At 42.5% G+C, this 27,029-nt stretch overlaps 2 protein-coding genes across 3 annotated transcripts; one reads left to right on the plus strand and one right to left on the minus strand.

Annotated features, from left to right (window-relative positions):
• Nucleotides 1-402: 402 nt before the first annotated feature.
• LOC120108956 (translationally-controlled tumor protein homolog) lies at nucleotides 403-5,761 on the plus strand. Its single transcript, XM_039122687.3, has 5 exons — nucleotides 403-561; nucleotides 3,889-3,962; nucleotides 4,357-4,485; nucleotides 4,594-4,751; nucleotides 5,363-5,761. Exons 1-5 carry the CDS (start codon nucleotides 534-536, stop codon nucleotides 5,478-5,480), a joined length of 507 nt encoding a protein of 168 aa, XP_038978615.1. The 5' UTR covers nucleotides 403-533; the 3' UTR covers nucleotides 5,481-5,761.
• Nucleotides 5,762-6,488: 727 nt separating this feature from the next.
• LOC120103878 (universal stress protein PHOS34-like) lies at nucleotides 6,489-11,408 on the minus strand. 2 transcript variants are annotated; one of them, XM_039124569.2, is made up of 5 exons: nucleotides 11,115-11,408; nucleotides 10,922-11,016; nucleotides 9,064-9,182; nucleotides 8,095-8,169; nucleotides 6,489-6,822 (listed from the first exon to the last, which is right to left on the minus strand). In XM_039124569.2, the coding sequence occupies exons 1-4, from the start codon at nucleotides 11,332-11,334 to the stop codon at nucleotides 8,118-8,120; spliced, it is 486 nt and encodes a 161-aa protein (XP_038980497.2). In that variant the 5' UTR covers nucleotides 11,335-11,408; the 3' UTR covers nucleotides 6,489-6,822; nucleotides 8,095-8,117. The 2 variants fall into 2 exon arrangements, with proteins under 2 accessions (XP_038980497.2, XP_038980496.2); XM_039124568.2 differs by lacking the exon at nucleotides 8,095-8,169.
• Nucleotides 11,409-27,029: the final 15,621 nt, after the last annotated feature.

Below are 27,029 nucleotides of genomic sequence, written 5' to 3' on the forward strand. Positions count from 1 at the left end.
AGGGTTACGTAGGAGGACATGAATAGAAGTTGGACGGCAACAATGTGTTGTATATTGATATATTAATTTTTTTTATTAAGTTATTTTTTTTTGAATCAGCTTAAAATTATTAAATTAAAAATAATTTTAGAAGTCAAAATAATTTAAAATTATTGTCATATAGAATTATTGGGGTATGATTGGCCTCGTCATCTCTGCCCACATCCCTATGTCAAGCTGGAACCTCACCTATTCAATTATAAGAATCCGATAAGAATTTGCCAGCCTGGCTTGCACGTTTTACAGTGCAGAGCATCTACGGAAAGATCACATCACACTTAATTTCACTGATCGGACGGTCCTTGAAAGAGTTAGTGTTAAACTAAAGCACCTGCTCTCTCCGACGCAGCGAAACCCTACGGCGCACCCAAACACTCGCCTATATAATCCTTGTCGGCCATTACTTCTTCCCTCTTAGCTCGCGCCTCCTTCGCCCTTCCCCGGCTCTTCATCTTTTTGTCGCCTAGGGTTAGGGCTTGTTCATTGGAGGAACCATGCTCGTCTACCAGGATCTTCTCACAGGTAGTTTGCCGATCCGTATGTTCTCTTAGTCGTTTAAGCTCTGGATCCGAGGGAAAGATATGCGATCCTGGAGGCTGTAGAGTACCAAATCAAAGCGTTTTATTAGTTAATCTGTGCTCGTTCTTTTCATATATTCTGTTGTAAATCTCCGATTTTAGTGCGATTATATGTAGTTCCTTGTTTGGTTGTCTGATTGTCTCTTATTTTATAGTTTCTGGTTTTAATCTTTTTAATCTGTTTCCTTGGGTTATTTTAGATGGTATATGACTAATGATTGGGATGTTTGCTTGCTTGCTTGCTATTTTAGTTCATTGATTGAAGGAAAATTTTCAGCTTGGTGGCGTTATAGAGTCATGCTGTGTGTTGTCATTGGTAGAAGGATTTTTTATATTTAAAATCTATTCATACTTTGAGCTGTTGTTGCCGCCGCCGCCGATGTATGTGGATTTGATTTTTATTAGGCATTATAATATTGGCTTTCTCTTAAAATGAATAGAACTTTCTAAAAGAGTATAATTTTTCGGATGACTATGTGATGTTCATGCAGCTAGGAGCTTATTTATGTTTTCCTTTTCTGATTAAGGTGGAGCTGAAATGGGGCAGAGGGGAAGGATGGAGTAGATATTAGCAAAAAATGCTGAAACCCTTATCTTTATGAGAGTATCTGTTCCTCCAATTTAAAAAGTAGCTCTTGTCAAGATGGATAGAATTGAGAGGGGGAAGGAAGAGTAGTAGTGCAATGAGAGAACAAGGTGGAAAATGGTGACCTTGAGATATACTTCTGATCCCATATTAATGGATATTTCATCTTTGTGCAAATCATGATTTGGCTACTCGCACCATCTGAGTTGGAGATTTAGTGCTTAAGCTAATTACCTTCATATAGCTTACCTTGCCATCTAGATGCCTTTGATGATTTTTTTAGAGTGACATTTGCAAAGGTGTGGAATGATGCCCTGTCAACAAAAATAGGCAGTGCCATCACCAGACATAAAGGGATATTAACAGTATTTTAACTTTATTAGGAAAATGAATGCTAACTCTTTTGATTATCTTCATTCTTCCAATGTCCATATGTATCCTTGTCTCCTGTTTTCTCAAACACTGACCACTGCTAGTTTTTTTCCCAGTTAAACTAAACAGCTGATACATCACAAAATAAGGCATGTGAAGAACCCATGCTTATATGGACGATAGGTGAAGTTGGTATTAAGTGATTAGGGCATTGTAGTCTAAATTCTTTCAACCAGGATTTCTTATTTGCTTTAACTAGCTATTATAATGCATGTTTGAAATAAGATACTTTTTTCTATGAGACTGAAGATTGATCTATTGACTAAAGAAGCAAAGTCATACTCTTTAATCCTTAAAGATGATAAAAGATAGTGATTGAAAATAAACTTAGAGGGTCATGAGATTATAGTGCAAAAAGACAATTCTGTATTTCACATTATAGTGGATCTACAATAATAGTGAAGAAGAAATTTGTAGATGCTTGCTTGGAGTCATGGGAACCCAACTTGGAGAGATCAGTTTATCTCAACTAGAGGCGGATTTCTTGAAAATAATTTTTTTAATATCTGCAAATGGTGGTCTCTTGTTTGAAATTTAGATTTGTTGATGAGGTAGAATATTAGAGTACTAGAATAAACGATATTTGGTATGATGGGATTGTGTTGTTCCCAGCAAGCCAATTTTTACTTTGCACTTGACCATCAGGACTCATGTTGCATGTAGATCTTGATTACATATTGGAGAGATTTTTTTTTTTGCCTCGTATGAGGCATGCTGGTGTAAGGGATTCTAGATTTGATTCGCTAATGCTGGTGTAAGGGATTCTAGATTTGATTTGCTAACTTATGTTCTTATTTGAGAATGCTTGCTTCATTGATGCACAGTTTTGCGCACTATCACTTTATGGACTTTTTTTTAAGAAGATGTGGTATTTTTTTATCTATGGTAATTTGAAAGAGAAATTTCACTTGCATTTTTGCATGTTGGACCTGGAGGCACCGATGTTTGCATTTATAGAAGCATTCATTGCAGCAAACTATTTTATTGTTTTATTTTGTTTGGTTTTTCAGTTTGGCAGAGTTATTAGTTCATAATAGCAAAGTGACAATATTGACTCTGGGACTTCATGTCTGCCCCTTTGGCTTTTCTTTATGCCTTTAGGGATGAACAAGTCCCTAATATGAAATCATCATCAGTAATATTCTATCAGCTACACAAATGACGTGGTTTAGCTGATTGCTGTTTGTAGAACATTTTGATTCATGATAAATTATAAATCTTTCTTTACAAAAGGCTGAATTTCTATTTAGGTAAGGTCTAAATGTGGATGCATCCAAATAATCTTCATCTCTGTCTTGTGTGTTCCTCAATATTCCTGGTTTCTTTGTCTAATCCTTTCTGAGTTTCAGCATGAAACTCAAATGATTTCCATCTATGTGTGCAAGTAAATTAAGCATGTCACTTATTTGAGTCGAGCCAAAGAAATATCAACATGCTTAATGTTCATATATGGATGCCTTTGGTACAAAGGAAAGAGGCTAAGATAAAATGCAAATGCAAATATCGTCAAACATATCTGGTAACGCGAAGGGGCAAATAAATGGGTTCAACATATATGGTAGCATTAGCGGGCAGGACATTGTAGAAGTAGGATGTCAGAATCCTATGGTTGTACTTCATTTTAATTTGTGAAGCCCTTCTTTTGTAGTCTGGTGTTCAAGGCAACTGCATAGTTAAATCACCTGCACCTTTTCCGCTGCTGTTTCACATGCCTACTGATCTCGGACTTGTATAGCTCATGAACTTTCAAAAAAAGATAAAAAGCAGATCTTTCCAGTAACTGCTGCACCTCAATGTTGATTTACTGGTTAGGAAGGGTAATGTATATGACCTTGAGCTTTTCCTTGATCTTCAAGGCTCCATTGATTCTTAAACTTTGACTTCTTAGCTCTAGTATCAGCAGAATGTTTCTCTTTTTGTCATCCAACTGTTATAGTCATGTCTCAGTAATTCACATTAATTGTTGTTCATCAAGACACTTTGCAATTTTTTTTATAGAAGAATCCCTATAGATAAATGAATAGTTTAAGATTTGTTCTTGGCGTTTTCTGTCTAAAGCCTGTGCTAGGGATACTGGTCGGGTATATTATGGGGCATAGCCCATGTAAAATTACTTTAATATGTTCATTAAATTATAGTATATTAGTTTCATTGATTCTTGCTACCATGTTTGTGCTTTGAAGATCATGTTCCCCAGTCTTGATCTCCATGTCACATGTTAATGGACAAAATTTTGTGTTTAATGCAATTCAGGAGATGAGCTTTTGTCGGACTCATTTCCATACCAGGAAATAGAGAATGGTATGCTATGGGAAGTTGAAGGAAAGGTCAGTAATATTTGCTATCCACTCACCTGTTTAAGTTTTCTATTTATCGATATTGTGAAATTTAATTGTTTGTCCCATGTTCTTTTTCCTTGTGTGGGTATTCGTGTGCATGAATACTCTGCGATTTTGCATTATATGTTGTGCTTGCATGTGATTCATGGTTTTTATTGTAATGGCCTCTATGTGGCTGGGTGCTATTTGTAGGATAAAGTTTTCCTGTATGCATAGTTAAGGCAGCATTTAAATTATTCCAGATCCTCCCATTCTGTTGAAGAAGTTCTAATATCATATTTGAGAAAGAAGGAATTTTAATATCACATATGAAAATTCTAAAGTTGAAAACTGTCCTTGTCTTATAACCTAGAAATAAAATTGATCTGGCATTGTTTGGCAGTGGGTTGTTCAAGGAGCAGTTGATGTGGACATTGGTGCAAACCCTTCTGCCGAAGGTGGTGGTGACGATGAAGGAGTTGATGACCAGGCTGTTAAGGTGGTTGATATTGTGGATACCTTTCGTCTTCAGGTCAGTACTCTTCTTGATTAACATTATTTGTTTAGTTAAAGTCTTGATATATGTATAACAGATATATAATGTTTGCTTTGCTGTTGTGTTGTTTCTTCAATTTTGTAGGAGCAACCAGCATTTGATAAGAAACAATTTGTGACCTTCATGAAGCGGTATATCAAAAATTTGACTCCTAAGTTGGATGCTGAGAAACAGGAGCTATTTAAGAAACACATTGAGGGAGCCACCAAGTTTGTACTTTCAAAGCTTAGTGACCTGCAATTGTAAGTGTTTTAATGAACAAGCGTTGGGAAATTTTTAAGAATTTATTCATATATCACATATGAAGATCTATTAATAATTTTTATTAGTAGTTATGAGCTATGTTATTACTACTAAACTTGGAACACTACAAAGCCATAATTTTTCTTCTTTTGGTGGTTCAATTAGTTATCTAGTTTAATTCTGCATGGATAACATATGTTATTTTTTTGTTGTGAACTGAAACTAGGTTTCGTTACTGCTTTGTATTTATGATGGGGAAAAATAAAATTACCCAATGTATTGTAACCAGATAGGTGACTCAGAAAGGTGTATGCATTGGCCCTGGTAAATTTTGGTTGGAAATCTCAAATTTTTTTCATATAGATTTATTATATGCATCTCCTCTAGGTATCATCACTTCTCACTTGATAGGCGACTTGCAAAAGTTTAATTCCCTCGCCCTTGGGTTTCTTCATCTGCAAATGCTACAAAACTTTGATTAATTGTCTACCTATATCTATATGTGAATGAATAGTTGGTCCTTCTTGATATTCTATATTGTGGAATGTAGCTTAGCTTAGTATATTGTGTTCATTTCACTTTCCACTCACAAGAACCGTTATTTTGGCAGCTTCGTAGGTGAGAGCATGCATGATGATGGCAGCTTGGTCTTTGCGTACTACAAAGATGGTGCAACCGATCCAACATTCTTATATTTTGCCTATGGGTTGAAGGAGATCAAGTGCTAAAATATAACTTCTCCAGATGGGGATATGCTGCTACTTCAGCTTATTTGTCATGTACCTGGGGGGCTTAAGAAGCAATGCCTCTTCTTTTAATGTGCTTGAGAATTTGGATTTTGCTTTGGAATACTTAGTTGATCTTTGGTGATATTTATGCTTCATCTCTGAATTATTTTGCCCAATTGCATACATTGAACTTATTACAAGTGGACTCTGGTCTTGTGTCTCATGTCTGAAACATGACGTTAATTGGAGATTTGCAGTTGATGTTTGGCTTGTTGAAAGTATATGATCATGTACAAGCATCATGCATCAATGTCTAGTTGTCTGCTGGACTCGCTGTAAATGAATTTTACTTAAAATATTCAACATGTTTAGTTTGGAATCTTAAAAGAGAGTTGGATTTTGGATTGAATTTTGGAGAATTAGAATATTTTTATGCTAAAATTAGAATGAAAATAAAATTTCTTCCAACCAAATAGCTAGAATAAAAGTAGAATAAAAGTTACGTATTCATTCCATTTCAATTCTAAGGCCGGTCTCTCTCCAACCAACATGCCCTGAAATCAGTTCCGGTAACAAGTGGATCCTTGGTTAAACCTCGTGTTAAAGAAGGATTTGATTAGTTTTTTAATATCAAATATTGTGTTCCATTCCACTCAGTACCAGACCAGTTTCTTTATTTGCACATGAAAACATGGATACAGATCGGACTAAGGTGAATGGTGATTCACACGCAGAAGTACGAAAGGATGGAACACAGTTATTGGCTAGTCTTCCATTAAACAAACAAAATCCGATGTGTGGATTTCATAAGATTATCAGGTCAGATTGTGCTGTTTATTCTTGGCATACAAATTGCTCTGCTTATTGTTTGGCTTAACAAAAGGCTAAATTTGAGTGTAAGCTGTACCATGTCACGTATGATGAACACGCAAGAATGGTGGGGAGCTCCTCTTTCATGCATCCCACCTAGTCACCTTTTTCCAAACATTGGGAGGAACAAACACCCAGTTTTCTCGCATAGCAAGCACCAAAGTTCACTAACAACAAGTACAATGTCCAAGTGAAAAGAAAATTTAAGAAGGGATAAAATGATGAACTTGATTCAACTCACAAACAGTGCTACATATATAAAGAGCATCGCAGAAGCATCAGATATATAATGCATAGGTCGCGCATGTGTAACTTGCTAATACGTAGGAATTTTATTGGATACACAGTGATGGAGACTGCATCGCCAGCTTGACCGCTACATCACTTTTGCTTTGACTTGGGTTTCTTCACTATCATCACGGTGCAGTGAGCATGATGAGCACAGTAATCACTCACACTACCCAAAACTGCCCTGCAAAGTTCAGAGGGAATCCAATGTCAGACACATCACAAGACATTAAAAGGAATGGTGTAGCACTTTCTCTACTATGTTTCCTCTTGGTTTCCCCATTCGAGGAATAATTTTCTATTATGACTACTTGATCTTTTGTTGAGATAGGCCCATGATTGATTACTTGTATCAAAGAAAAGTGAGAAGCTTATAAGTTCATTTCTTTCAGGTTTGCTATCGGAAAACGACAGTTACGACTTCCCTACGAAGTTATATATGCTGAAGCCATAACCGGATACCACATTTAAAACAGGCAAACATGATCAGCTTTGTCATTTGCAGTTGAAAGCAGTTTAAAGCAACTAACAATTTATTTTTTAACTCTCAAATCAAAATTTCAAATTTTATACTTATTGAAGTATGTTAAGGTATCACTACCCTCAGTTCTTGAAGGTTGTCACATACAAGGACTGATCTAAAATTAACCAGCAAGATAAAAATTTCCCATACCAGGGCCTTGGGTTCCATGCTAATAGTTGAAAGCCTCCTTGCCCTGGCTTATGTAGAGTTTTTACCATTTCTACGTTTGTATCTCTTTACACGATTATGACAGTAACTTCTTACTAACATCTAGAGGTACCACAGTATGTCAGAGTCGTAAATGACATAGGTGTTGGTTGATGAAAAGGTCATAGTTATATATTAATAAATTTGCAAGAAGTCTTAGGATAAAGGTTTAAAAATCACTAGAGCGAGAACACATTAATGTACATGGAAATGAAAATGAGAACCAACAAAGATTGCTGGCCAAAAGACACCACGATATGATATACAAGAGAATAAAAAGATAGATAAAACCATAGCTAAAGATCTTCAGGTAGATGTACGAATAGAAATGTACCTTGTGTTCTAGAAGACTAGTACAAGCCATGGAGACAAGAAAATTCTATGGAAAATAACAGCAGTAATACCAGAAATGCTGTATATTCAGAGTGTGGGGCAACGGCAAGGACACAAGCAGACAACACAATGCAGCAAAGGTTGCAGACAAAAGGAGGCAAGAAACTGGAAAACCTCTACAACACATGCATCCACTTCTATGGGAAACATGGAAACTTGAGACACAATATACTGCTGAAAGCAAGCTGACTTGGGCGTCCTTAGACATCACACTTGCATTAAATAATCAAAAAAATGCTCACATTCATATTGGAGTTCTGTAATGTCAATTTGCAATTCATATTGGAGTTCTGTAATAGAGAATTTGCCCAGTAGTCTCAAATAAGTACTTACCATAAATTTTCCCGTTACACAAGTTATGCCCACGTTGATAGATCATTGGCATTGCCATAAAGTTGTTCACTGTTCCTGCCAAGTAACATGGGATTACAAATAACAAGTTCCCCCATGATTTGTCGTGGATGGCCAGATAGCTGCGAATCTTTAACCACCCCAAGCCGCCTTTTGAAATGTCAAAATAACTCTTTGCTTCTTAGGTGATGTAATTAACTACTAGTGCAAAGACAACTAAATGATAAGATGCCCAAGCAAGATTGACATCCATCCATCTCATAATAATCATAACGAAAGGAAAGGAATTGTAAAGAAAATTTAAAGCAGATATCTTGACCATCAATTGGAGAAATAATTGAACAATATCTAGTCTCCTTTCCACTTGCCACGCTTTCCCCATATATTTCTTTTAAGGACCATGAACTCCACCATTATTTGAAACTCTACCACAGCAACTAGAAATCATGAACAGTCTGCTTCTTAACCTAACTACCTTAACATCTGACTTGATGCCCTTGGACATCAGCCAAGCATTTGTAGAAATGATCAAAACTACCACATTGATTTAAGAACTTTTAGGTTTAGAAGATCCATGATAATCAAGTTAGTCCTAATACTATAGTACTGAGAAGTTAAAACTACCTTAGAATTTCTGTTATTGAGTTTTCTAATCAGCCAATCACAGTGTAACACTTTGAGAAGAGTTCAAAGAAATGCTGTTATCAAAAATTTTTAATGTTAGAATATATCCCATAACAGAATGCAGCTATTAGTGTCATAATATGGATAGAGCTCAAGAATTCCATAACAGCTATCGATCATAATAGTCATATGACACATGAAAGATTTCATGATACTGCCAGGATCCATCACGAACATCTAATTGACAGTGACAAGTGCTCCATATATGTGACATTTCTTGAACTTCCCACAAAATCTATAAACCAGTATTAAGTGAGAAAATCCTACCTTTTTATTGCTCCATACCCATGGTTGCCCACAACCAACATATCAGCATGATGCTTTTCTACTGCCTCACAGAGAACATTCCTTGCATCTCCTTCCACCACTTCAAACAGTGCGCTCACCTGCAGTCAGGACATATAAAAAAGGAAGAAATTAAAGCTAGAAAAATAGACATCGGCTCATTTCATTTCAATTCAAGAAAGTTAACATAAACTCCTAGATTTCCCAAGAAATGATTTTATGTTCTTGAAGACAAAGGTCTACAACCACCTTAGTTGTATTATTTGGACCTTCACATTTTAGCTGCAGACACAAGAAAGCAAACATTGGACTTTATTCTCTGAATACTTCGTATATTTTATTGCTATCCAGTGTCACATGCAGTTGACAACCATTATGTTTTATCTAACTTTGGTGGCCTGTTTAACCTTTTTTTCTCCGGCGTTCTTTATGGAAGTCAACAAGCATACACCACGATAGCCCATGCTGAACATGAACTAGCACTTACTAACTTTCATACATAAGTCAATGTAGAAATAGTAATAAAATGCATGTACATGTGCTGTTTTGTACCAAAGCCAATTAAAGCCGCGCTAAGTTTGGGTTGAATTGGATCCTTGTGGATTAGCTTGGGCTTCATGTGGTGACAATAATCCAAAGCCAACTTATACATCAGTGTCATGCCCACCAAGACTAATATGAATGGTATTTCACTTTAGAAAAAGAAAGTATGTTACAAAGACAAAGACGATGAAGAACCCGTGATGCTTCAGTAGATAACACTGCCAACCTCTAGTTCATGGACATTGAATAAGGTTTTCTACTTCCGTTTTGCCTTTGTTTTTAGAAACGATTAGGTCCTAAACACTTGATAAAGAGAATGAAATGTACAAAATACGAAAAAGAGCGATAAAGAGCGAAGAATGCAAGAAGTGAAATGATTAAGAAGGGAAGGTGGAAGGACTCGAGAGAAAAAGGGAGCAAGCCTGTTAACCAATGTCTTAGGAGAATCAAAGAGCTTCCTTATATAGGAAATAACAAGTGTATAGAATTGAAGAGCCTCTTTCCATAGCAAACTTTCTCCAAGGCAAGAAGTGGAGATCACAAGGTGTGGTATTATACATGCATCTGGAGGGACTGCTTTTGTCATACTCCCTGCTTCGAACTCTTGTATACTGGATTTTAGCTCAGGAAGTTTAGGCAAAATCTTGATCAAAATCACCACAATTTGGGTGCCAGTAGCTAAATACTCAAGACTATAATCTGAACATGTGACAAATGGATGTTAGAGCATTCCTTCTAAACAGGAAACTAAATATTCCAGGAAAATATATTATTCCAGGACAAGAACATGAAGTGTGTGTATTATTTATTCATTAGTCAATAAAACTAAAAAAAAATTAGCAAATGGCATGGACAAATCAGAAAAATTACTGATATAGTGTGATAACTGAGAAGTTTATAATAGATGCATGAAAGCAAATTGTCAACACATCATTCATTGATGCAGGCATATGAACAAAAACTTCAAGTCTGAAAGATATGTTACCGCAAACATACAACATCAAGTTGTCAATTTGTTAATATTTTAATCATGTTGAGAGATGTTACATTTCAAGAATAAATTTTATTCGTCGGCGATCCACATAATTCTACAGGGAAATAAAATCATCCATACGTAGAACTTGCTCTTTTTTACATGAGAACTACAATCAATTCTTGATCAAAGGAGCACATGACCATCAAAAAATAAAACAAAAATTCCCTTCCCCTGTTCCTAATTCAGTCTAATTTGTCTTCAAGCCTCGAAATTTCTAAGATAAATCAAAGAACCAGAAATAGGCCAGAAAAAAAAAAATACCGATTTGGCCACGCAGTTCTCCCTAGCCTTCTCCACGATCCTCGCCGCGCTCTTCCGGAGGTCCGCATCCACAAACGGCAGCACGTCCGCCGCACCTGCACCCAAAAGAACCGATTTTTACCAAAAATTAAGAACAATCCCCACCTCCCGAGCATCAAAACCCTAGAAAAAACTAAGGATCGATGAAGAGTACCAGGGCCGGCGAGGGAAACGACGGAGGAGGGGGAGGGCTTGGCGTGGACGATGACGAGCCTAAAGGCCGGGTTCGGGCCGCGAACTTTGGGGGAGAAGAAGTGCTCGAGGGTCCACTCCAGGGCGTAGTAGCTGTGCTCACTGTCGTCGATCCCCACCACCATCACCGTCTTCTCCTCCGCCGCCTCCACCTTCGCCGGCGCAGCCGTCGTGTCCGCCATCTCTCCGACCAAAGAAGGGAAGAAAGCCCGAGAACAATCGGTCGGACAGCCCGCTCGCTTAAAACTAACGGCGCCGCTCAACAAAAAAAAAGTCCGCATAGGGTATTGTATGGGGCAATCCCATTATTTGCATATCCGACGGTAGATTGAGTACTCGCTTAGAGATATTTATGAGGATATTTGGATGATGCTTGTCATTTGATGACTACGACATTGTTAAGAAGCGGATAGGTTCGGAGTCTGCCATCATTATTGGCTCATCATCTGGGGAGGAGTCCACACCAAACAGCGTTCCTGCAAACAGAAACTCAACACCTGCGGAAGCTGCGGGCCCACATAAGATGCATGGAAAACAACAGATTTTACGGGCTGGACTCTGATCCTTGGCCGGCCTTCTCGCCTCCCTTATCTTTAAAAAGAAAAAAAAACGTCATAAATAGACACATATAGAAGTGAAAAAAAAATAATACACCCCGTATTGTGTGTATGATTGTGGTTGGACTGGTGCGCTGCTGAGCTCATGATTTGATCCGATTAATAATTTCACTATTGATAATAAACTAATAAATTGATCAAAAATTATAATCAAGTATATAGAGTTTAATTTAAAAAAATTAAATTTGCATTAATATATTATTTAAAGAGTTGTCACATAGGATATAGTAAGGGCGGGACATTGTAATTAGATGCCACAATGGCAAGCTATACCATGCGTTCACAGCTATGTCAATATATGAAACTATGGGTGGAGTGGCCCTTGCATTCATATTGCTCCTCTCATGAGCAATGAAAGTAATACCCAATCAAAAATTATAATTACTTAATGATACAAGATATGAAATTTTAATAATATATTACTTAAAGAGTTTTCATTAATTACAAGGAAAATAAAAATTATTTATAGATCATATATAGATTCTATTTCAATGTTTCTATATAGTGACCATAGAACTATTCAATAATAACAGTATATGATGGAAAATAAAATTTCATATAAGTCTTGTTCATTAATTACATTAAATATAAACTTTATGTTTCGATATACTGCATATTAGTGAAACATGGAAAATGAAATTTAATAGCAGGCCCTTTTATAGTTGATTAATTATTTTAGGGTACAACTTTCATGTTTCTATAGACATGGATGATTACAATTCCGTTTGTGGTTTATTATTTATAATAAGGCACAAAGTTTATGCTTCCATATACCAATTATATAACTATTCTATGGTCATTATATGAAAATGAGAAACTTTAAATTTAATGACATACCCATCTATAGTTTACTAACTGTATTAAAGTTCAATTTCTATGTTTTGACTACAAAACCATTGTAATAACCCCAAAATTTTTTTTTATATAAAAAGGGATAGAATAGTTCTTTAAAATTGATATAAGGGGTAAAATGAGAAGGGACTAAAAGTTAATGGCATAACTGTAGATCTGTTGAAGTGGCAAGGGTAAAATGGGAATTTTAAGAGTTTGATTTGACTTAAATGGGGGTTTGTCTGGCGGCGGGTTGGCTGAGAAGAGGGAGTTGAGACAGAGAGGGAGAGGAGATCTCAGGCGTGGAAACACAGAGAGAAAGAAAAAAAAAAAAAGAGAAGAAGAAGAAGAAGAAAGAAGAAGAGGAAGGGGATTCGAGGAGAAAAAGGATTCCGGTTGCACTTCCAGCTGAAGGGAAAAATGTAGATCTCCTTCCCCTCTACGCAAGGACCTCGATTTCCAAAAAGAAAAAGATAAATATCCGTCCCTATCTAGTCTTTTGATGACATTAGGCTATACAAAGGGTGGATATAGTCTAGAGGGGTCGGATAAGGGTTGTAGAAGCGGTTAAAAGAGGAAGAATCAGATTTTGACAAATTTTTTCCGGCACTACGGAAAAACTGTGTCGAAGTCCCAACTTCGGCGAATTATTTAGATGGTCAAACGACCTTTGATAGCAATGCATGTTACCTCTTTGGAATCCCCTATGAGTGTAGAATGTTAGGTAAAAATTTCATCAAATTTGGAGTTTGGAAAGTAGATCAAACCCAGGGTGAAGTAACCGGCTGTCGGTCCGGGTTACTATTCATCCGAGTGGGAAAGTAGGGGATTTCATGCCATAATAGGGTATTAAGCCCAGATTAAGCTAAGGGAGACCTTGTACTCGTGCAAAGGAGTCCCTAATACACATAAATGATGAGTTAATTAATAGAAAAAGAAAAAAGAGAAAGAAAAGAAAAGATTTAGGGAACGGAGGAGTTGAATCAATTAAAGTTCCTTATATTATAATTGGCACGTAGATTATGGCCCTTGATACAAGACTAAATGTATTGTAAATGCATGTCACAGTTGGGCAAAAAGCTAAGGAACAAGAGGAAGAAGTTTCCCACTGCCTGCTGTAGATTTTTGGAGGCGTATCAGGGCTGTGCCGGATTGACAAGTGAGTGGGAGCTTGTACTTTGCACCATGAGCACATTCCTTATTCATTGTCATGAATGTTGCCAAGTGTGACTTGATTCCATCTGAGCTTATTGATTAATTGTTGTAGTAGATTCCTCTATAATCTTGATTCTCCATGCTTGATTATTCTGTACATGCATTTGAGGGAACATTGAGAGGAATTACGAGGGGTTGATGAGTAATCAAATTGATTCCGAATTGTGAAATGATTTCTTTTGTAAATTGATTTCATTTCCTCTATTTCAAAGATTTGTAGAGCCTTTTTAGTGGTATATTGAGTTGTATTGCACTTCTTTGACCCTCACTCCCAACCCTGATGTTAGTTTATGATTGGGTCGGAGTCGAGTGATGGTAGTCTTGATCATACTCCTTTTTAGTAGAGTATTGGGAGGGTGCATTATGGCATTCATGCATGGCTTGGCAGTATCTGCAGGACACCTATAGTCGATGGGGTTGAACATCGGCCTTTGTGCACATAGTAGCCTTCTGGGTGGGCGGAGCCCAGTCCCTTTCTAGGGGGGACATGGCCCTAGGCGTAGGATCGGCCGGTCCTACGACTTATATTCTGCTTGCCGCCGGGCATAGTAAGACCCCGCAAGGTGCAGTATGGCTTTCCGCGGATGTAAAATTTCCGCGAGGTGCCATTTAGTATGTAGATGTGAGATGGATTTCTGTTCTGGATATTGGCCAGCATTTACATGATTAGTGTGGTGTCTTATCCTGCATATGCATGTGACAGTAAGGAGTTGTTGCTGGTTCGCCTGGGGCGTAAAACCCACCTTCCGACAGCTGTCTAGCATTTACATTATCGATATGGTGTCTTATCCTGCATAGGCATGTGACAGTAGGAAGTTGTTGCTGGTTCGCCTGGGGCGTAAAACCCACCTCCCGACAGCTGTCTAGTGATGATTTCAGCATATTGACACCTGATTTGTATGTTCTAGCATTATGATCTGTTGAGCATATTCATGAGTAGCATATACGTTTACTTGATTATTCCATATATGCTTCAGATGAGTTGATATTGATTGTGGTGATATTGATGATTTACTCCATATTCTCTATGTTGAGATCATGTTCATCTTGTTAATGCTCTTGAGATTTCACCTCGAGCCATGATTATATCTTGTCTCATGTGCATAGTATTCTCTACTCCACTCACTGAGTATTCATATACTCACTCCCCAGTTTGATATTTTTGATTGCAGGGCAGGTATTGTATAGAGAGGAGCAGAATTAGTGGTTGCCTGCTAGCTGTGCTACTCCATAGTATAGTATAATGTAGATAGAGGTTTATCCCCTTTTGGTGTATTATAAACCTTCTGTTGTATTTAGTGTATAGTTACAGTCATAGATCCTGTTGTGGATATGGGTTTGACCATGGATGGAATGGAAACCAGATTTTTATACAGTTGAGTTATATGCCTGTGATGATGTATTGATATATATTGTACAGGTTTGTTATGTGACAGGTTATGTGATTGCTGCTCTGACAGGAAGCATTGTTAGTGTTGGGCAACGAGCCGTGCCGGGCCGGCCCGGCCCAGGCCCACCGGGCCCAAGGAATAAACGGGTCGTGCCTGGCCCGGCCCGCTTATGAAGCGGGCCGTGCCGGGCACGGCCCGTCTAGCACGGAACGCCAGCCCGGCCCGGCCCCAGGCCCGTCTATTGGCGGGCCGGGCCGGGCACGGCACGCCACGGGCCGTGCCAGGCACGGCCCGTAACGGGCGCAAACGGGCCGTGCCAGGCACGGCCCGTCTGGAGAGGGGGGAGGAAAATAGCCGTTTCCAACGGCTATTTTCGGGAAAAAGACCCTTTTACCCCTCCCAACAGTCCAATAACGGCTGAATTGAGGGGTATTTTGGGAAAAAAAATTTTGGGCTTCTATAAATAGCCCATTCCTCCCTCATTCTCACCACACCAAACCAACTATTCTCTCCTTCTCTACTGCTATTATTTCTCTCTTCTAAAGTGCTCTTCTAGCAATTTAATTTTTAGTTTGTTCAAGTGCTACACAAGAGGAGGTTCTTGTTGAGAAGAGAAGGTCGCTTCTGTTGAGAGCACAAGAGGAAGCTCGGAATCTCGGCTCTGCCTCTGCCCTCCGACCCTCTACTCAATTCCTCCTTGCGGTTAGTTTTTATTTTTTGAATTAATCATAGATATGTCATCTTTTGAGGAAAGTCAGTTTGGCATTCCTCCTGTTTCTGAGGGAGAAGAAACTAATCCCCAACCCCATGTTCCTAGTTCCTCTAGAACTGGTGAACCGAGTGAAGATCAAACCTCTTCTCGTAAGAGGACTAGTGCTGTATGGAATGAATTTGATAGAGTTATGGTTGATGGAGTCTGGAAAGCTAGATGTAAAAAATGTGCCAAACTTTATAGTTGTAGTAGTAGTGGGGGAACAGGGCATTTAAAAAGACATCAAGAGAGTCATAGGATGCATGATTCTCATGCTCAAACTCAAAGTACCCTTAATATACAAGGGGGATTACTTGTAGGTAATTTTGCATATAATCATGAAAATCAAAGAAAAATCCTTGTAAAATGGATAGTTAAGGATGAATTACCTTTTAGTTTATGTGAATCTTTTAATTTTGAAGAATATATTCAATTAAACCTACAACCTGCTTACAAAAGAACTAGTAGGCGTACATTTAGAAGAGTAGCTATGACTAACTTTTTAGCAATGAAACAAAATTTAATTGAAACACTTTCTACTTTAAATGTAAAAATTTCATTAACTTCTGATATTTGGTCAGCATCTGTAGGTAGTAATTGTTTTATTGCCATTACTGCTCATTATATTGATAATGATTGGCAATTAAATAAACGTATTCTTGCTTTTCGTGCTTTTGATTTTCCACATTCTGGGCAACAAATTTCAAATATCATTTATCAAACTGCATGTTCATATAATATTAATGATAAAATTATGTCTATTACTTTTGATAATGCATCTAATAATAATTCTGCTGTTGCATTATTAAAAGACTCATTGCATCCCATGTTAGATGGAAATTTATTGCATATTAGATGTGCATGTCATATCTTAAATCTTTCTGTTCAAGCTGGCATAGGCATGATTCAAGATGTGATTTCAAAAATTAGAAATGCAGTTTCTTTTATTCATGCTTCAAGATCATGACTTCAAGAATTTAAGGAATTATGCATAAATCATGGTAAACGTTTTAAAAAAATTTAAACTTGATGTAATTACTCGTTGGAACTCCACATATAGCATGATACATGATGCATACCCATATAAAAACTTATTAAGTGCATATATTAATGATCGTGGATTAGGCTTTACATTGTCTGAAACTGATTGGAATAAAGAAAAAATTTTGGAAGATTTTTTGCTTAGTTTTTATAATGCTACCAATGTTCTTTCTGGTATTTATTATCCAACTTCATGTTCATTTTTACAACAAGCTTATATAATTAGTCAAAAATTTGCAGAACATAGATATGATGATGTTTTAATGCCTATTATTGACCTAATGGAATCTAAATGGAATGAGTATTGGGACAAGATATGTCCTATGCATAACTTAGCTGCTGTATTTGATCCTAGAGTTAAATTAAATGGCGTGCTAATTTTACTTGATGCATACTCTGAAAATATGAATCAAGATTCTGAATCTGCTAAAGATGAGGTAAAACAACTTCTTTATGATATTTATGCTATATATGATGAAAAAATTCGTGGATCTAGAACACAAATACAAACATCTATTTCTTCTTCTATTAGTTCTCGTTCGTCATCTATTTTTTTATTCATTGCACAGAGAAGACACACACATGCTTCAAGTTCCTCTTCATCTTCTTCATCTTTAAGTAGTGAACTAGAATTTTATTTACGAAATGATCTTCATTCTGCATATGATGAAAATCAAATAGAGAATCTAGATGTATTATCTTGGTGGAAGAGTGTTAGAAATCAATATCCTGTTATGTCTGCAATTGCACGCGATATTTTAGCTGTGCCGATGTCCACGGTAGCATCGGAATCCGCTTTTAGTGCAGGTCGGCGTGTTCTTGACGAAAAGAGAAGTAGGATGACGGGCGAAATGGTGGAGATGCTTCTCTGCTTCAAAGATTGGTTGGATGCTGAGGCAAGACTTCAAGATAAAGGTGGACATAATACAACATCCTCTGATGATGATGATACAAACACTACTGAAGACTGAAGACTGAAGACTGAAGAGTGAATACTGATTCACTGAATCACTGATGATTAGTAAGATTTCTTAATTTTTTATAATTGTACATTTTTATTGTATTCTGGAGGTCAGACCAAGGTCCAAACCTCGGCCCTTTCTTATTGTATTCTGGAGGTCAGACCAAGGTCCAAACCTCCCTTCATGTACCATTTTGATTTAAATTAATAAACTGGTAGGGGTCTATGCCAAACCCCCCACCAATGGTGGCTTTATATTCATAAATCCTTAGTTTTCAATATTTATTAATTTATTAAAAAAAATTTATGAAGCATTAATTTTTATCGGGCCGGGCCGGGCCCAGGCCCGGACCGTGCCAGGCCCGCGGGCCGTGCCGTGCTTGGCCCGCGGGCCTAGACCGGGCCGTGCCGGCCTAGGCCCGAAGCGGGCCGTGCCGGGCTCGGCCCGCGGGCCAGTACCCTGTGACCCAGCACGGCCCTCTCAAATGGGCCGCGGGCGGGCCGTGGGCGGCCCGGCCCAGTGCCCAACTCTAAGCATTGTTGTATGTAATGAGATAATCCTGACAGGTTACCATAGAAAAAGTGATCATTTTGTGCATGCATCATGCCAAAATTTTCAGAATTTATTGATGATTGATAGGTAGTAGGGTTCTACGTGGTGGCTGGTGGCCTTATGCCTACCCGCACCCTAGGACCGTCGCGGCGGCCCGCCGGAAACGGGGCGGGGGTCGTGACAGAGGTGGTATCAGAGCCAAGGGTTAAGAAGAGTCCTGTCAGAGCAATAGAGTGAGTCAGGATTAAGTATAGGATTATACTATGGAGCGTAGGATTTTTCTGTATGTTATTTTATGAGTCATTTACAATTCAGTAAAATATATTATGGCTCTGTGTAACGACTGCCTTCTCTTTTTGACTCTTTTAGAGACATATAGAGAATACTTCCAAAAAAAATGGAGCCAGATATAGCATTGGATGTGGGTTCTGCACATGTCGAGCCCCAAAGAGAAAAACCTCCTCCTGCTGATAGACGGAGGGTTGATGATCAAGGAGAGGTAGGAAGTAGAGATGCATTAATGGAACAGTTATTGGCGGAGAATCAGGCTCTGAGGGAGCAGATTGCTCGGGAGGAATCTCCTGCCCCGTCAGTAGTATCCATCCCACCTCCTATGGTTGTGCCAAGAAGTTTGGCCATGCGGGCTCTAGATGATGAGGGGATTACCGTACAGGAATTTCTGAGGCTCAGAACCCCAGAGTTTAAGGGGGAAGAAGGTGAAGATCCTCAGAGATTCTTGGAGGAGACTGAAAAGATGATACGGAGACTGCCTTGTTCTGATGCAAGGGCAATAGAACTTGTAGGGCTCACAATGAAGGAAGATGCCTGGGACTGGTACTAGAGACAAGTGGAGGACAGATTGTACAGTAGGAATCCTCCAACCTGGGAAGAGTTCAGGCAAGCAGTGATGGATGAGTTTTTGTCTCCGGCTGAGAGGTAAAATCGGGCTCTTCAGTTTGAGAGGCTGAAGCAGATGCTTGGAATAAGCGTATCTGAGTACGCTCGTGAGTTCACTAGATTTGGGGAAGTATGCTCCTTACATCATCCCCATTGAAGCTGCCAGGATAGAAAGATTCAGGCGGGGCTTGATTTTCCCGCTTTATAATGCAGTACTGGCAGTAGAGGTCCCCACCTTGTCTAGGCTGATAGATAAAGCAAAATAGTGGGAGATCAGAAACAAAGAGGAAAAAGCTGAAAGAGAATAGAGGAAAATGAGTGTGGAGAAAGGGCAAAGCAGCAGAGGTAGATCTGAGGGAGTAGATCTCTCGGAGGGCCCGACGGAGCAGTCTGTATGCTCAACTCCACCTGCCCCACGTAAGAGGAAATGGAGGAAAAGAGGTCAATCACAAGATACTTTTCTACCATCAGTACCTCGTCCTCCAGTCACTATGGCCAGAACTGAATCTAGGTTCCAATCATGGCCAGTATGTGGCATATGTGGGAAGCAGCACCCTGGCAGATGCAGAATGGGTCAGGGAGTGTGCTACAGATATGGACAGCCGGGTCATTTTGCCAGAGAATGCCCGCAGGGTGCCACCCAGCAGTTGGTGCCTTTGGCATCCTACCCTTCTGTGCTGATGGACAGGCCTAGTAGTAGGGAACCTGTAGGCAGAGGCAGAGGTCAAGCACAAACATCACAGCAGAGTGCTGGACCATCTCAGCCATTAGCTCCAGTAGGCAGAGGGCAAGGAAGGGTGTTTACGGTAAATCCACAAGAGGCACAAGCATCGAATGCAGCTGTGACAGGTATGCTCCTCATTGATAAGATTAAAGCTAGAGTGTTGTTTGATTCTGGAGCTACCCATTCATTTGTGTCCCCTTATTTTGCTAAAAGGTTAGCTAAGAATAAGATATTGATGCATATTCCCTTAGTTATTAGCACACCTATAGGGGATAGTATAGAAGTGAGATATGTGTATCCTACTTGTGTGGTAGAGGTAGAAGGTAAGACACTTCCAGTCGATTTGATTGAGTTGGCAGTGTTAGACTTTGATGTCATATTGGGCATGGATTGGTTATCAGACAATCGTGCCACCATTAACTGCCAAGAAAAGAGTGTTATCTTCAGACCTTTAGATAAGGAGGAATTTACATATCAAGGGGACAGGAGTGAGATCCCAATGAATTTGGTGTCTGCAGTAAAAGCAAAGAGGCTGCTGAGAAAGGGGTGTCAAGGCTATCTAGCTTATGTGATGGACACCCAGGTAGAGTCTGTGGATCTGCAGCAGATTCCAGTTGTTAGGGAGTATCCTGATGTATTTTCAGGGGAATTACCAGGATTGCCACTTGATAGAGAAATTGAGTTCAGTATTGAACTTCTTCCTGGTACAAACCCTATATCGATTGCTCCCTATCGTATGGCACCTACAGAGCTGAGGGAGTTGAAGGTGCAGTTGCAGGATTTGCTGGACAAGGGGTTTGTTAGGCCTAGTACATCACCATGGGGTGCCCCAGTTCTGTTTGTGAAGAAGAAGGATGGGTCGCTGAGATTATGTATAGATTATAGACAGCTGAATAAAGTGACCATCAAAAATAGATACCCACTCCCCAGGATAGATGACCTATTTGATCAATTACAAGGGGCTGAGTACTTCTCGAAGATTGATCTACAGTCTGGGTATCATCAGTTAAAAATCAGAAAGGAAGATATATTGAAGACTGCATTCAGAACGAGATATGGGCACTATGAGTTTCTAGTGCTTCCATTTGGGCTGACAAATGCCCCAGCAGCATTCATGGATTTGATGAATAGGGTCTTTAAACCCTATCTTGATAGATTTGTGATAGTCTTTATAGATGATATCCTCATATATTTTTAAGAGTCAGGCTGATCATGAAGGGCATTTGAGGATAGCACTACAAACCTTGAGAGAACATGAACTGTATGCCAAACTTACCAAATGTGAGTTCTGGCTACAAGAAGTTGGATTCTTGGGACACATAATATGTAAGGAAGGAATCAGGGTGGATCCCAAGAAGATTGAGGCAGTTATGGATTGGCCGAGACCAACAAATGTAACAGAAATCAGGAGCTTTCTGGGTCTGGCTGGGTACTATAGGAAGTTTGTAAAGAACTTTTTAAAAATAGCTACCCCATTAACAAAGCTGACTCGGAAGCAGGTTAAGTTCACTTGGACAGATTCTTGTGAACAGAGCTTCCAGAAGCTGAAAGATTGCCTCACATCAGCTCCAGTTTTGACTCTACCCACAGATACAGGCGGGTTTGTAGTCTACTATGATGCTTCTAAAGTGGGATTGGGATGTGTGTTGATGCAGAATGGCAAGGTGATTGCATATGCATCCAGACAGCTAAGAAAGCATGAAGTAAACTATCCCACTCATGACTTGGAAATGGCTGCTGTCATATTTGCATTAAAGATATGGAGGCATTATTTATATGGTGAGAAATGTGAAATATATACTGATCATAAACGCCTCCAGTACATACAGCAGCAAAGAGATTGGAATCTCAGACAGAGAAGATGGATAGAACTTGTTGGAGGAATAAGATTTTTCCCCCCAAGTGACACAAATGCCCCCAAGAAGCCGCACAATCGCCGACCATGAACAGCCGAAGTCGGCGTCCGACCTCGGAACGCCCGACCTCAAGACATCCGACCTCGAGACCTCCGACCTAGGAAAATCCTGACGCTCAAGGTCTACCCTTGTCAGCCACCTACTACGGCCGTACTCCTCCGAGGTCCAACTGAGGACCATACCCTGCCACTGCTTCAGCATTTATTGCGCATGGCCGCTGTAACCCTCCGGTTCACTCTACAATTAATGTGGATCTCCGGCTTACTCCACCATTAATGCGGATCTCCGGCTTACTCCACCATTAATGCGGATCTCCGGCTTACTCCACAATTAATGCGCATGGCTCCTGACATCTACAGATCCTCGGCTCTCCACGGCAAGTTAGCCCAGCAGAGTTTGGTCAACCATGATAAGTCTCTGATCTCGGCCATACCTCCGACACAAATGCAATGATTCGCCTGGTAGCGTACTGGTTCGGGTCGTACGACGCCCTCACCGCCGACATCAGCATAATGATTCGCCTGACCGTGCGCCGACCTGAGCCACATGCCGAGCCGTACTATGGCCTCGCCCTGTTACATCACAGGTAAACCGACCCCCACCTATAAAAGGGAGCCTTAGCTTCTCAGGAGGGGGTTGGGAAATTCCGCGCCTTACAAGCACTGTCCATCTCCTCCTTACACTATCTGCCCCCTCCCTGACTTGAGCGTCGGAGGGCCGGCGCCGGAAAACCCGGCCACCGGTTTGTCTGCAGGCACCCAGACGGAGGACGCCGCCCGCTGACGGATCGCTGCCCCGCTGTGAGGACCTCCTGCTCCCTCTCTCCAGCCACCCCAGACGGAGGACGCCGCCCGCCGACTGGTCGCCGCCCCGCCGTGGTGACCCGCAGCTCCCTCTCCCTCGACCGAAGATTGCCCCCGGGTCCAATTTCCAGCAACAGTTGGCGCTAGAGGAAGGGCCCGAGTAGCAGTCATGAAGTTGAGAAGTAAGGGAGCCTCCAACGTCTCCCGACGTCCCCCGCAAAGTCCTGGACGCTCTGTCCAGAATTCTCCAACTCCGTCTGACCCAGTTCCTCAGGTCCAGTCGGAACAGTTCAACGCCTTAGTACAGCAAGTCCAGGCCCTGGCCGCCGCCGTTCAGGGCCTGCGACGCGAGGAAGCTTTACCAACGCTTCCCCCGCGGGCCCAGGTCCCGCCGGAATTTCTTCCCAACGGCCCGGTTCTCCCCGGCCAGAATCTACATGGCTCCTCCAGAGCCAATAACGAAGAACGGACTTCCCCCCAGAGAGAGCTACCGGGGGAGGATCTCAACAGAAGACTCCAGCCTTCTGAGGCTAAGTCAGCCCCGGACCGCCGTGAGCCGGTGCAAACCGCGGCGACAATCCCGCGGGTGGAGAGCTCGACAGAAAGGTTGAGCACTTGGAGCGCCAAATTGCAGCGCTCCACAGTAAGAAGGCGAGGCAGGAGGGAGACTTTGAGTTCACTACCAAGCCCCCCTTCTCCTGCCGGATCGAGGATGAGCCGGTTCCCGCAAGGTTCAAAATGCCTCAGGTGGAGCCCTACAGCAGAATCACCGACCCTCTCGACCACTTGGAGAGCTATCGGGCCCTCATGGCCCTACAAGGGTCCTCGGAGGCCATACTTTGCAAGGCCTTCCCAGCAACCCTCCGAGGGACCGCTCGGCTTTGGTTTTCTGGACTGAAGCCGAACACGGTGTCCTCTTTTGAGCAACTCGGCAGGCAGTTCGCCACCAACTTTGCTGCCAGCCGGCGCCAGCGACGGACGTCAGACTCCCTCCTCGACATCAAACAGAAAGAGGGGGAGTCCCTCAAGGAATACCTGGACCGCTTCACCGCCGCCACATGGGAGGTTCGCGAGCTAGACCAGTCGATAGCCATGTCGGCTCTAAAGACTGGGGTTCGCTCCTACCGATTCCTCTTCTCCATCGAGAAGAGCTTCCCTGCCGACTTCACCGAAATGTTGGCCCGGGCCCGGAAGTATGCCAAGGCCGAGGAGGCAGTTGCCTCTAGGCGGGGAGCAATCGAGCCCGCCTCTAAGAAGCAGAAGAAGCGCCGCGAGGAGCGCAGCCAACAGAGGAGCCGATCCCCTCGCCATGAGAAGAATCTCCCCAGACTGAGGAGCCCGCCCCGTCAGCAGGGGCGATCTCAGCAGAGGACCCCTCCTCGACCGAGGTCCCCACCACGGCCTCGGACGTACCCGGGAAAGTACGAGAACTATACACCCGTCAACGCCCCCCGGGCCGAGATCCTGATGGAAATTGAGGGTCGGGACTTCTTCCGACCCCCGCCGCCTATGCGAGACACGGGATTTCCCCGTAATCCAAGGAAGTACTGTCGCTTCCACCGAGACCGTGGGCACGACACGGAGGACTGCTTCTAGCTCCGGGACGAGATAGAAGCGCTCATCCGTCGAGGAGTACTCAACCGGTTCGTGAGAAACCGGCGCGAGGAAAGGAGGCCGGCGGAGGATGTCGTACCAACCGAAAATCCGGACGACAACAGGCCCATTGCCGGTACCATCAACATGATTGGAAGGGCCTCAGCAGGAGCAGCCGCCCCGGGAGCACCCCCGAAACGCCCACGCACTGATGAAGTCATCTCGTTCTCGGACGAGGACTTAGAAGGGGTCGAGACCCCTCACGATGACGCTGTGATCATCTCAATGATTGTAAATAAGTTCGATGTAAAGCGTGTCCTAGTTGACAATGGAAGCTCAGCCAACATTTTGTATTATCATGCCTACCAAAAAATGGGGTTGACAGAAGGACATCTCCGGAGGATCAACGCCCCACTGGTCGGGTTCACCGAAGATTCGGTCCCGGTCGAAGGTGAGACCAGCTTCCTTGTCACAGTTGGCCTCGCCCCCCGGGAGAGCACTGTGAGGACAGACTTCCTGGTGGTCCGACTACCCTCGGTCTACAACGCCATCCTTGGGCGGCCAGGGCTGAATGCCCTTCGAGCCGTAGTCTCAACCCACCATCTGCTCATGCGGTTCCCCACCGGCCAAGGAGTAGGCGAGGTCCGAGGAGACCAGCTGGTCGCCAAGCAATGCTACACGGCGGCCCACGGAGTAAAGCAACCGACCGAGGCGACAATTCAGCCAACGGGCCCTTCATTGCCCATAGAAACCCTCGATGCGAGGGACACCCTCTGGAAGAAGCAAGTAGAGCCCGGTGAGCTTCTTGTTCAAGTTCCACTAAAAGAAAATTTTTCCGAGCTAACCGTGCAGGTCGGCTCCGGCCTCGGCGCCCGCGAGAGGGATCGCCTCGTCAGCTTTCTGCGGGACAATGCTGACGTCTTCGCCTGGTCGCCTGCGGACGTGCCGGGAATTGACCCTGAGGTCATGGTTCACCGACTCCAGGTGAGGCCAACCAGCAGGCCTGTAAAGCAGAAGAAAAGGGGCTCCGCCCCGGAACGGCAACGTGCTGCGGCCGAGGAGGTGGACAAACTCCTCGAAGCCGGCTTCATCCGGGAGGTCTCCTACCCGGACTGGCTCGCCAACGTAGTCCTCGTAAAGAAGGCCAACGGGAAATGGCGTATGTGCGTGGACTACACCGACCTGAACAAGGCCTGCCCGAAAGACAGCTTTCCCCTTCCAAGCATCGACCAGCTCGTCGACTCTACTTCAGGGCACCAACTGCTAACTTTTATGGACGCCTTTTCAGGGTACAATCAAATTCGAATGGCGCCAGAAGACGAGAAAAAGACGGCCTTCATCACCGACAAGGGCACCTACTGCTACAAGGTGATGCCCTTTGGCCTGAAAAACGCTGGGGCCACCTATCAGAGACTGGTCAACCAAATTTTCAAAGACCAGATCGGCCGAAATATGGAAGTCTACGTGGACGACATGCTGGTGAAAAGCCGAGCGGCAGAACACCACATAGCCGATCTCGATGAGACATTCGCCAAGCTCAGAAGATACAAAATAAAGCTCAACCTGGCGAAATATGCGTTCGGGGTCACCTCGGGCAAGTTCCTGGGTTTCATAGTGACCCAGCGCGGAATTGAAGCCAACCCGGAGAAAATCCGGGCACTGCAAGAGATGTCGCCTCCGAAGACAGTTAAGGAGGTGCAGCGGCTCGCAGGGCGAGTTGCCGCCTTGGGAAGGTTCGTCTCTCGGTCAGCCGAGCGCTGCCTCCCTTTCTTCGAAAGCCTCAAACGGCCGAAAGACTTCCGGTGGTCAGAAGAATGCCAGCGAGCCTTTGAAGAGCTCCGGAGCCTTCTGGCCTCTCCCCCGCTGCTCACCAAGCCCCAGAAGGGCGAGGTTCTTTATCTATACCTGGCCGTCTCCCCGGCCGCAGTGAGCTCAGTCCTCGTCCGGGAAGAGGACAGGCTCCAAAAGCCGGTCTATTACACCAGCCGGGTTCTCAGGGATGCTGAGACCCGATATTCTAAACTTGAGAAGACCATCTTCGCTCTCATCATCTCGGCTCGGAGACTCAAGCCTTACTTCCAAGCCCACACAATAGCTATATTGACCGACCAGCCTATGAAGCAAATATTGCAAAGGTCGGATCGTGCGGGGAGGATCGCCAAATGGGCGGTTGAGCTCGGGGAATTTGACCTCGAGTATCGGCCCAGGCCGGCTATCAAGGCCCAAATACTCGCCGACTTCATCGTGGAGTGTACCCTGCCGGACGACCCCGAGTTGCCGCCCGTATCCGCGGAGGAAGCCCCGAGGCAGCCATGGGTCCTGCACTCGGACGGGTCTTCAACCTCGGGGGGTAGTGGAGCCGGACTCATCCTCACCAGTCCAGATGGAGTGGTGGCCGAGCAAGCCTTGCGCCTCGAGTTCCCGGCTTCGAACAACGAGGCCGAGTATGAGGCCCTCATCGCCGGGCTTAAGCTGGCGAAAGAACTGAAAGTGGAAGACCTGACGGCCTTCAGCGACTCCCAGCTGGTAGTGAACCAGATCCAAGGAGACTTTGAAGCTAAAGAGCCATCCATGCAAAAGTATC

Source organism: Phoenix dactylifera, chromosome 8 (assembly GCF_051530095.1).
Source record: "Phoenix dactylifera cultivar Ajwa chromosome 8, Ajwa_hap1_PhDact_Kaust_v1.1, whole genome shotgun sequence".
Taxonomy (NCBI): domain Eukaryota; kingdom Viridiplantae; phylum Streptophyta; class Magnoliopsida; order Arecales; family Arecaceae; genus Phoenix; species Phoenix dactylifera.